The 12,058-nt window shown below is 47.8% G+C and overlaps 1 protein-coding gene across 1 annotated transcript in view; it reads right to left on the reverse strand.

Moving 5' to 3' along the window:
• ANAPC5 (anaphase promoting complex subunit 5) overlaps positions 1–12,058 on the reverse strand; it is a 140,355-nt gene that overhangs the window by 112,726 nt on the left and 15,571 nt on the right. Inside the window, exon 2 of the mRNA XM_078667511.1 lies at positions 732–811. Coding sequence (XP_078523637.1) covers positions 732–811 — 80 coding nt within the window. The remainder of the gene's footprint in view (positions 1–731; positions 812–12,058) is intronic.

The raw sequence follows: 12,058 nt of genomic DNA on the forward strand, positions 1-12,058 counted from the left end.
TGGTCGGGGCATCAAAGAAACCTAAAATATGTTTAAGGCAGCGTAATAGACCAAAACAGGTGCCCGCCACCTTCTCCGTTTGAGTATGGAAATTGAGAGAGGAATCCATCCAAACTCCCAAGTTCTTTACAATCTGTTTAGGCGGGGGTGGGGGTGCCTAGATTAATGGGCCACCAATACTCATTCCATAACCCATGGTTCCTTCCCACCAGCAACACCTCAGACTTGCTAGCTTTGGAAAATTGACCCAAGGCATAAACAGAAGGAAACAGGCTATCAGAAAAAAGTGAATTCTGTCCTAGCTGGAGGACTAGAGGGGTCAATCCCAACAAGCCCCAAGCAATCATAATGTTGCCCATGCCGTCTGCAAATTTGTATGAACGCAGGTACCACAGTGAGGTGAACCTGGATGCACTACACTGTGGTGTTCCTGCTCTCTCAGGATGGGCAAGACTAATACAAATATCAAGAAGAGGAACTTCTTGTAAAAACAGGAAGAGCAAGAGCTGGATCCAAAATATATTGCAAATCCTGAATTTGACCTCTTTGAAGAAGTGCCCAAATACACATTTTATGCTGCTGCCTACTGCTAAGGATCACTTTTAGGCGAAATGGCGGCTCATTCAGAAAACACAAGTAAAGTAAAGTTAGGAATGGGATCAAAATGACAAATCCAATAAAAATGTGAACATAAAATAACTAATATAAAAACACTTAAGCTGAAGGCCTACCTTATTTGTACAGATTCAGCTATTTTGGGGCAACACTCTTCAACAGACTTCAGCAACCTGGATAGCGGCATATCTGGACCCTAAACAAAATACAGAGGAGCCATTAAAAGGTGGGGATATGCAAAGCTGCTTGGCTTTCATAGAATTGTGTCTATGTGAAAAGACAGCAGCAAACAGTACTCTAATGAGAAATTGTGTCGTCGTGTAAAATAAAGTTTTATCATCATAATTTGCTATTCTGTCCAATTCTGTATTAACGGGTTGAAGCTTGTGCAAAAATGTACCTCGTCCACTTAATCCTCGGTAGCCAAATGTTGATGCTTCTAATTTTAGGATTCTGAGACTATGTATAGTGGTTTTGTACTGTCTATTTCAAATGCCAATAAAGATATATTATTAAAAAAAAGAAAAAGCACTTTTGAAAATGTCTTTTTTCTTCTCAGAGAAATAACTTTTTCCCCCTGAAAAAACCCTCTCTCTTTACCCTTTTGAAATATAGAGACTGAGCCAGTTATTTCCAACCATTCTAAAGGATGCTGCACAAGGAGCAGGTCTATGCTGAAGGATTAACCAAATTCCATTAATCAGGCAACTTCTACCCACATGGGACCTGTATATGGAACCCTCTCAGACCCCATCCTATTATTATTTCTTATAGTTACGCATGCAGTATTTCCTTCTGCCAAAATGATGTCCAATTCTGCTGAAAGCGTCAAATACACAGGGAAGTTGGAAGATACATAGGGCCATATGCATCAAGCAAATTCCTATTCACAAAGGCCGAAATTCGCAGAATGTGCACCCATGCATATTTCAGGGGTGCAACAGGGTGTCCTTTGGACACCTGCACCCTTGAAATTATTCTCAATTTGCGATTAGCAAATTGCGAATCGCAAATTGAGAATCACTTCCCATTCATTCCAATGGGCCTCCTGGCCCATAGAAATGAATGGGAAAGTATTCCTTAATTGCGATTCGCAATTTGCTAATCGCAATTAAGGAATTTTAAGGAATCGCAAAAAAAAACCCGATTTTGTACATACATAACCATTTGCGATTCTCAAATAGCGATTTCTTAAAAATCGCTATTTGAGAATCGCAAATGGGTATCTTGATACATATGGCCCATAGTCATTATCGTAGGAGGAAAAATCTGACAGAATTCAAAAACACCTGAAACCATAACACAAAAAATTGCATTTATTTTTTGTAAAAGTAAATGAGTTCAGTAAAAGAAACAATAACATTTTTTTTAAAGGAAAATGTGTGCTTTATCAACAAGCACTGGCAAAGCCAATAGGTCTCACCTGTTCAAGAGCTACAGGCTTTGCCGATGTGTTGTACACCAGCTTGGCTGCTGTTCAGCATGGCTAAAATGTTAGTGACAGAGGAGAGTTGCGTGAAGTGCCATGGCGTGAAGTGTCAGACTGGAATGGCGAAGAGTAGAGTGGAGTGGCAGAGAGCGTTGTGAATTGGAGTGGCATAGGGTAGAGTTGCATAGAGGCATACACTGGACTGGCATAGAGTAGAGTGGACTGGTGTAGAGTTCATTGGCGCAGTGTTGCAAAGTATAGTGGCATAGAGTGCAGTGGCATTGAATTCAATAGCATACAAAGCAGAGTCGTAGAAAGCAATTGCAGATTACATCGGGGTAGAGGAGAGTGGCGCAGAGGGGAGCAGAGCGGCGCAGAGGGGAGCAGAGCGGCGCAGAGGGGAGCAGAGCGGCGCAGAGGGGAGCAGAGCGGCGCAGAGGGGAGCAGAGCGGCGCAGAGGGGAGCGGCGCAGAGGGGAGCGGCGCAGAGCGGAGCGGCGCAGAGGGGAGCGGCGTTGAGGGGAGGGGAGGAGATGGGAGAGGCGCTGAGGGGAGGGGAGGGGAGGAGAGGGGAGGGGAGGAGAGGGGAGGGGAGGAGAGGGGAGGAGAGGGGAGCGGAGGAGAGGGGAGCGGAGGAGAGGGGAGCGGAGGGGAGTGGAGCAGAGGGGAGTGGAGGAGAGGGGAGTGGAGGAGAGGGGAGTGGAGGAGAGGGGAGTGGAGGAGAGGGGAGTGGAGGAGAGGGGAGTGGAGGAGAGGGGAGTGGAGGAGAGGGGAGTGGAGGAGAGGGGAGTGGAGGAGAGGGGAGTGGAGGAGAGGGGAGTGGAGGAGAGGGGAGTGGAGGAGAGGGGAGTGGAGGAGAGGGGAGTGGAGGAGAGGGGAGTGGAGGAGAGGGGAGGAGAGGAGAGGGGGGAGTGGAGGAGAGGGGGGAGTGGAGGAGAGGGGGGAGTGGGGGAGTGGAGGAGAGGGGAGTGGAGGAGAGGGGAGTGGAGGAGAGGGGAATGGCGCGGAGGAGAGGGGAATGGCGCGGAGGAGAGGGGAATGGCGCGGAGGAGAGGGGAATGGCGCGGAGGAGAGGGGAATGGCGCGGAGGAGAGGGGAATGGCGCGGAGGAGAGGGGAATGGCGCGGAGGAGAGGGGAATGGCGCGGACGAGAGGGGAGGAGAGGAGAGTGGAGGAGAGGGGAGTGGAGGAGAGGAGAGTGGAGGAGAGGAGAGTGGAGGAGAGGAGAGTGGAGGAGAGGAGAGTGGAGGAGAGGAGAGTGGAGGAGAGGAGAGTGGAGGAGAGGAGAGTGGAGGAGAGGAGAGTGGAGGAGAGTGGAGGAGAGGAGAGTGGAGGAGAGTGGAGGAGAGGAGAGGAGAGTGGAGGAGAGGAGAGTGGAGGAGAGGGGAGTGGAGGAGAGGGGAGTGGAGGAGAGGGGAGTGGAGGAGAGGGGAGTGGAGGAGAGGGGAGTGGAGGAGAGGGGAGTGGAGGAGAGGGGAGTGGAGGAGAGGGGAGTGGTGTGGAGTGACGCAGAGTGGAGTGACGCAGAGTGGAGTGACGCAGAGTGGAGTGACGCAGAGTGGAGTGACGCAGAGTGGAGTGACGCAGAGTGGAGTGACGCAGAGTGGAGTGACGCAGAGTGGAGTGACGCAGAGTGGAGTGACGCAGAGCGGATTGGAGTGACGCAGAGCAGAGTGACGCAGAGCAGAGTGACGCAGAGCAGAGTGACGCAGAGCAGAGTGACGCAGAGCAGAGTGACGCAGAGCAGAGTGACGCAGAGCAGAGTGACGCAGAGCAGAGTGACGCAGAGCGGGGTGACGCAGAGCGGGGTGACGCAGAGCGGGGTGACGCAGAGCGGGGTGACGCAGAGCGGGGTGACGCAGAGCGGGGTGACGCAGAGCGGGGTGACGCAGAGCGGGGTGACGCAGAGCGGGGTGACGCAGAGCGGGGTGACGCAGAGCGGGGTGACGCAGAGTGGATTGGAGTGACGCAGACGCAGATCCGAGCGACGCAGAGCCGAGTGACTCAGAGCCGAGTGACGCAGAGTGGAGTGAAGTGACGCAGAGTGGAGTGAAGTGACGCAGAGTGGAGTGAAGTGACGCAGAGTGGAGTGGAGTGACGCAGAGTGGAGTGGAGTGACGCAGAGTGGAGTGGAGTGACGCAGAGCCGAGTGACGCAGAGCCGAGTGACGCAGAGCCGAGTGACGCAGAGTGGAGTGGAGTGACGCAGAGTGGAGTGACGCAGAGTGGAGTGACGCAGAGTGGAGTGACGCAGAGTGGAGTGACGCAGAGTGGAGTGACGCAGAGTGGAGTGACGCAGAGTGGGGTGGGGTGACGCGGAGTGGGGTGACGCAGAGTGGATTGGAGTGACGCAGACGCAGAGCCGAGTGACGCAGAGCCGAGTGACGCAGAGCCGAATTACGCAGAATGGAGTGGAGTGACGCAGAGTGGAGTGGAGTGACGCAGAGTGGAGTGGAGTGACGCAGAGTGGAGTGGAGTGACGCAGAGTGGAGTGGAGGGACGCAGAGTGGAGTGGAGGGACGCAGAGTGGAGTGACGCAGAGTGGATTGTATCAGAATAGATTGCGTAGAGTGAAGTAGTGCAGGATAGAGTGTAGTTGCATAGAGTGGCATGAGTGTAATAGCATAGAGTGCAGTGGCATAGAATGCAGTGTTTTATCAGAGTAGATTAGTGTAGCATACAGTGGACTGGCGTAGAGTGCAGGGGCATAGAGTTGAGTGTGGAGTAAAGTTCATTGGCATAGAGTGCAGTGGCGTAGAGTACAGTGTTGCAGAGTGGAGTAGAGTACAGTGGCATAGAGTGGAGGGTTGCAGAGTAGATTGGTGTGGCCCAGACTGGAGTGGTGTAGAGTGCAGTGACCAGGAGTGCAGTGATGTGGAGTAGAGAGGCAAATAGTGCATTGGCATAGAGTTGAGTGGTATAGGGTAGGGTAGAGAGGCGTAGCATGAAGTGGCATAGAGTGCAGTGGCATAGAGTGCAGTGGCATAGAGTGAAGTGGTGCAGAGTGGCGTGGCGTGGCGTGGCGTGGCATAAAGTGGCGTATGCATGGAATGGCAGGGCTCTACCATTACAGACACCTTTTCAATTGAAATGCCCATTACATTTGCACAGTAATACAGTTTTAACTAATAAAACTATACAGTGCACATACGCAATTGTGTGAAAATTGCATCAATTAGTGCAATAATTTGTTTTGATCAGATTAAGTATGTTTCCAGCAAACTACAGAAATAACAAACAAATGTGCTTCATTTTTGTTCTAATTCTGAAATACTTACACAGTTCATTTAAATGTTGTTGTTTGCAAAAAGAAATCTCTTTCATACCCCAGCATCCAGCAAGATAGCCACACAAATCCTCTCACTTTGTAGTCAGAGAAAGAAAAGTAACACAAGTGCCCTCTGAAGATAGCGCCAAACTTTTGACCTTGGCCTGTGAATGCACAGCCAATGTGACAAGATAACAATAATATTTAAAGGCCTGTTTACAGAAAGTGAGTTTGTGGGAAAATGCAGTAAACAGGCTTTGGGCAATGGGAGGGACAAACTGAACCTGGAGAGCCCAAAGCAAATAAAGCCAGCAAATAGAAAGAGAGAAAATGTACAAGTTACAAATCACAAAGCCAATGCTAATCAGCAGGCGGAATGCATTCCTGGGTCAACTTTCTGAAAGTTCCCAATATGTCTTTACGAAACCAGACAGGACTGCAACCTAAATAGGAGAAAGGAACAGGGAAAATCGGTTGATCAACAGGTTAAAGGCAACAAAGAAGAGGCTTTACGGAGCAGTCGTGGATTTTGACCACCTCCTCATAAAATAGTTTTAAAAAAGAGGATAGTAAGTTTACGTTCTAACCCCCTTCCTAAACAAAAAAACCACCAATAAAATAGACCATTTACTTTTAGATATTATGGTATAGATCTCTTGATGTTTTTATTTATTTTTTTAATAAACGAGATGGATCAAAAACAGCAAGAACAGGGTGAAAGGAATTTTCAAATAAAGAAGGCGAATGATGATGGACACAAGGTGGATCATCATATAATCAAGTTCTATTGAATTGAGAATGGTTAATTAAACCAGGTTGTAAATAAAACAGAAAAGTATTTTACAAATTGCAAGAACAATAGATCCACTGAGTCAGTCTTACATATGTGCATACACTGTGGCCCTCTTGTGAGGAGCTCAATTAGTCAGCCTCCACTCTCCAATGGCATCCAACAATTTGGATGCAGCTTCAATAGCTTGAGACCCTGCTATTTGAACATGTGATAGGAAAGAGTAATCAATGGTTCAATTAACAAAGATTTCCCAGAAATATGACAAACCTATGCCTTTAAAATGGTCAGAATCCCTTGACAGACAGGAAAAAAACGAATCCCATTACAACGTTAGGTCCTGAAGGTCTTAAAAGTGTACAACCAGATGCAAAAACCTAAAAGAGGAGGAGACTTTGAGGTGTTCAAAAGTGCTTTTTCTGATCTTGATGATCACAACTCACCCATAGTCTATCGCAGTTTCTCGTTGTGCATTTTTTTAAACGTAAGCAGAAGCATAATGAATGTATTAATGACTATGTTTCTGTTCTTAAGAATTTAGCAATCAAGGGCAGATTTGGAAACCTACATGACGAATTGGTGAGGGATCAGATTGTGATGTGCGCAAGGAACAAAAGTATTCAGAAGAGGTTTGATAGACGGTAGATAGAAGCCTTAAAGACATCATAACTTTAGTTTAAAAAAGCTGAGCTTTCTGAAAGATGCACCAAGGCTGTGACTCCGCCACCTGGCTATTCTTTCTGATGGAAATAAAGAGAAAACAAATACTCCTAAGAATACAATTAATCAAGCAAAGAAACTTTATTTCGGCAGGTTCTGCCATAAAAGTACAGTAATGTAAAATTTTTATACTCATCATAAAATCACATAATAAAAACTTGAAAAAATAAAAGGTAAGTTAGAGATGTTAGCGAGATATTCCCAAAAGGGAAAAGGGTCACGCCCTCACAAGGGAGTGGCCCATAAAGTGCAACAAGCGCATACATGTATCACAATTAAGGATAACATTAGTCATGTAATGCATGACATCAGCCTATGGCACATAGTATTTAAAAATATAAATAAATTAGTGCGAAGGCTAAAAGAGAGTAGGCTTCAATTATTAACATTTAAAAATCAGGGAAATTGAACTTTAGGTGGAGCCACGACAACTTGGGTTGCTGTTCTAAGTACTAACAAGGCATCTTCGATTGCTCCACATTGCGAATAAAAAATTAGCAATTGCCACCACAAAAACTGGATAGGTATCATGTTTAAATAACCTATAGACCTCTCTGTAGTTTCTAATACCCACAGTCCTACAGAGTTGGAGGACCCATTTAGATCTAGCAGCACTATATAGAGGGCAAAAAAAGATCACATGGATCTCTGTTCCTTCCACAGTCTTGCACCCGGGGCATAACAGCTATTTTGCAACCACCCATTTGTAGGTAAATGCATAGAGGGGTAGCGTTCCATGCCTAAATTGAAGGTACAATTTCTTGGCTAGAAGGGGTTGAATAATGTCTAACACAGGTTCCAAACTGTAGTGCTGCTTTATGTCTAGAAACCTGGAGGTAAGAATAGATGAGTCTGCTGTCTGGAACATACTTGCCAGTCTCTGTTTTTTTAGGGCCGATGTTAAGAATTGTTTGGATATAGTAGGACAGGACTCTTCAGGTGCAACCCACAGATCATTTCTACCTATTTTGCCAAATTCATTTCGTAAAAAAGACAGCCAGGGAATCTGCCTCGCCCCCCGAATAGACAAAACTGGTTTAAGCTCCTCTCTATAGTGTTCCAACTCTGGGGTGCTCCATAGCCTTCGCGAATAGAAAAGCGGGTGAAAAGCTATCAAATCAGCAATAGGAGCTATGCCCAGGTCCATCCTGAGTGGAATTAGAGAGGTACTTTGCGGGAGGCCCAGGAGTTGCCTTAAAAATTATTTTCAGTAACTATCAGGATGTTACAAGGACGGTGGCCCCAGAGTTCAGCTCCATACAACGTTGCTCCCCTTGCCTGAACCTTATATATTTCTGCGGGCGGGTCGATAACTTTTACGGCGCAGTTCCTATGTACTTTCAGAATCCCCCCACTTGCCTGGATAAGTTTCAAATTTGCCTTATTGATCTGTGGATCCCATTCCATTTCTCATTTAGAGTAAGGCCCAGATAGTTGAAAACCGTTACCATCTCTAAGGAATTGGAATCCAATTTAGGTTGCGGATAGTTGGTTGAGTCAGCATGAAAAACCACTAGGACACGCTGCATCACCATGGGTGTTTTCGATAGCAATAGCGTGTCATCCGCAAACATTAGTGCAGGTATTTTGCGGTTAGCAAGTTTCGGGCAATCTATATCCCCAACAGCCAAAAGGTCCTTAATTAGTCCGTTGAGAAAGATGGAAAAAAGGGTTGGGCAAGCACACAGCCTTGTCTCACTCCCTTCTCAACGTGAAAAGGAGCCGATAGATTCCCGCCATTCCCAAATCTTATTCTGGCAAAAGTGCCATCATGAAGGCGTTTAAGCTGTTGGCAAAGGTAAGCTGGCGCACCCATCTCGAGCAAAAGGCCCCACAACTGATCTCGATCCACCATGTCGGACGCGGATTTTAAGTCCATGAACGTTCGGTAGAGAGAGCCCCTTCCAAGTTTATGGTTTTCCAATAGATCAGCTGTTTAGACCACAGCTAATCTATTGTAGATGTCTTCGACCTAAATCCAGCTTGTAGGGGAGTTAATATATTGTATTGGTCCATCCAGATCTGCAACTTCCCCAATAGAACACGAGCAAAGATCTTTTGTGTTACATCAATCAGGCTGATAGGCCTGTAATTTGCCGGTTCTAGAGGGGAGCCCTTTTTAGGTCTCGCCCTGCGATTGCATGTCGCAGAGCGAGTCTTTTGTAATCGTGTCAGGCTTTTTTACTTTCAAGGACTAGGCAGAGCGGACAAGAGGCTGTTATGCGCACGCAGCCGGATCAGGTCGCGCGCTCACCCTCTCCTGTCTCTTCTTTCTCTCCTTGGAAGCCTCATGCATACACACACACACACACACACACACACACAGCCACAGCCCCTGCTTTTCGCACAAGCACACACACAGAGACACATACACGAGCACACACAGAGGCACACGAGCGCACATACACATACAGACACCTCCCCCCAGCCGCCTCCACTCCCCGAGGGTGAGATGTTCCCCCCCCTCTTTCCTCGCACTCACCTGAGAGGTCGGCGCGGGCCCTGCCGAGCAGCAGGAGGCAGGCGGTGAGCAGCAGCGGCGGCTCCATGGCGCTCGGTCCGTCCGTCTGTCTGACTGCCGGCGCGTGCCCCCTTTCGGCCTCCTATACAGATGCGTAAGAGAACAAGGACCAGTGCGTCCCTCCTACGCACTGAGCGAGCGCGCGCGTGCCCGCCTGCCACAGAACGAGAGTACGGACAAAGACCCGGGTCTAATATCAGCTGCGCACGACCCGAGCCCGAGGACAGGGGGCAGACCAGGGCCATGGAAGTATAAGAAGGACAAGGGCCGCGGGCCCGCCTGCGCTCGTTTATCGCTTTGTGTGGGCACAGAGGCAGTCTACGCTGCCAGGTAACAGTGAGTATTCCCAATATTCGGCGTTGCTTTGGGGGTGCCCAGACACTCGTCTCCCAAGCTCGGGTGTCTTTTCGCCGCAGCTCAGGGCACTGCTTACACTTTTTATTTTCAGTGCGCACTTTGATTTTTTTCAGCAGCCCTGCATCCCTGTGCTATGGCAGTAGCCACCGCATACACCGTGACATGTGCAGAGACGGCGCCAAGTCCACACTTACGAAACTCCTCACTGCAATGGGTATCATTTTTTATTTAGTTATTTATTTAATGCGTTTTTATATAGCGCGGACTTTACCCGAAGGCGTCAGAATGCTTCACAATAGGAACAGAACTGATACTTGTTTAATTTACACAGAGAACCGTTAAACCTTTACTTTTCGGATTACACAATATGTTTGTACAGTGTATTCAGGTGCTCGTTATTTCTGTTTTCTTCACTGAGTTTTGCACTTTCTTTGCTTCTGACAGATTCCCCGAACGCCCTGTTTTATACTTTGGTGCAGGCATGTTTGAATGCCCTGCTCTGCTTCCCACAATGCCCCTGCTCTCCTGGTGTGCCTCTTTGGGAAAAAACCTGAACCTTCACAGATGTTACATACACATGCCTGTTCACAAGCCTTGCTTCCTTTACCATGCTACGTTAATATTGAGATGCACTCGCCAGTGCAAACACCACAAAGATTGACCTCGCCACCCATGATATTTTTGTAAAACGGGTTTCTTTAAAGAGGACAGAAGAAGTTCAGACTAACTGGGACATTGAACTTCCAGCAGGCTGCTGTTTACCTTTTTTTTTATATTCATAAGTTAATAATATTTAAATAAACTAGTCACCAAGTGACTAATAGAGCAAATCTAACGAGTCATCTCACACTGTAAAGACGACAGGAGCACCTTGCAAGAAATGTTTTGTGCAATTGGTTCAAGCATTTTGCACCACAGTCTACCATATATGAGAAGTAAAAAGAACGAACCTTTTAGAGTGCATTCCGCTGCAGAACCATGATAATGGCATATGTTCCATTCACAATCAAGCTGTAATTGCCAATAAAAATCATTTTTGGATAGTTGGAAACAGATTCTAAACTAGTAGACATGCATGTCCCTGGTGGAAACCATAGATGAATGTGATGAGGGAAACCTTGCTTTAGTGACTTCCATGGGTACATTCTTCAAGAGGGCGTCTTTCTTTGCAGATCGAGCATTGCCTAAAGCTGCTGTGGTTTTCCGGAATTGTCACATATGCTCCTCCCAGCACGTGCATACTTAAGGAGGAAATTGCAAACACAACAGTGATGGACAGAATGTGGATCAATGTCACACATTCACCCCAGTCCAAAGATCTGGGCCCAAATCCATCGTTTTTCCACTCCACACCACCCTGGGTTAGACAATGGCGATATGCAAATCAGCGCTGACCCTGTGCCCCATGGGAACAGTCCAGTCCGAACTACAAAAGCCATGTCCTTCCCAGAACGGAAACAAGCATCCGAGGACCGGCCCGGTTTCGAGGTAACACCTGTCCATCAACTGTGTTTTTTGCAATTTCACCCCGAGTGGGCTGGGGATGCTCAGACGTGAGTCCCAGGCTCTCCACACCACTGGAGTCAAGCTATGCAGGCTGATGAAGGCTGATAGCCAGAAACCGGTCCTTGGATGCTTGATTCCGGTCTGGGAAAGACATGGCTTGGTAGTTCGGACTGGACTGTTCCCATGAGGCACAGGGTCAGAGCTGATTTGCATATAGCCAGTGTCTAACCCAGGGGGGTGTGGAGTGCAAAAAAACGATGGATTTAGGCCCAGATCCTTGTACTGCGGTGAATGTATGACATTGTTCTACATTCTGTCCATCAACTGTGTTTTTTGCAATTTCACCCCGAGTGGGCTGGGGATGCTCAGACGTGAGTCCCAGGCTCTCCACACCACTGGAGTCAAGCTATCCAGGCTGATGAAGGCTGATAGCCAGAAACCGGTCCTTGGATGCTTGATTCCGGTCTGGGAAAGACATGGCTTGGTAGTTCGGACTGGACTGTTCCCATGAGGCACAGGGTCAGAGCGGATTTGCATATAGCCAGTGTCTAACCCAGGGTGGTGTGGAGTGCAAAAAAACGATGGATTTAGGCCCAGATCCTTGTACTGGGGTGAATGTATGACATTGTTCTACATTCTGTCCATCAACTGTGTTTTTTGCAATTTCACCCCGAGTGAGCTGGGGATGCTCAGACGTGAGTCCCAGGCTCTCCACACCACTGGAGTCAAGCTATCCAGGCTGATGAAGGCTGATAGCCAGAACCCGGTCCTTGGATGCTTGATTCCGGTCTGGGAAAGACATGGCTTGGTAGTTCGGACTGGACTGTTCCCATGAGGCACAGGGTCAGAGCTGA

This window comes from Lissotriton helveticus, chromosome 11, assembly GCF_964261635.1.
Source record: "Lissotriton helveticus chromosome 11, aLisHel1.1, whole genome shotgun sequence".
Lineage (NCBI taxonomy): Eukaryota > Metazoa > Chordata > Amphibia > Caudata > Salamandridae > Lissotriton > Lissotriton helveticus.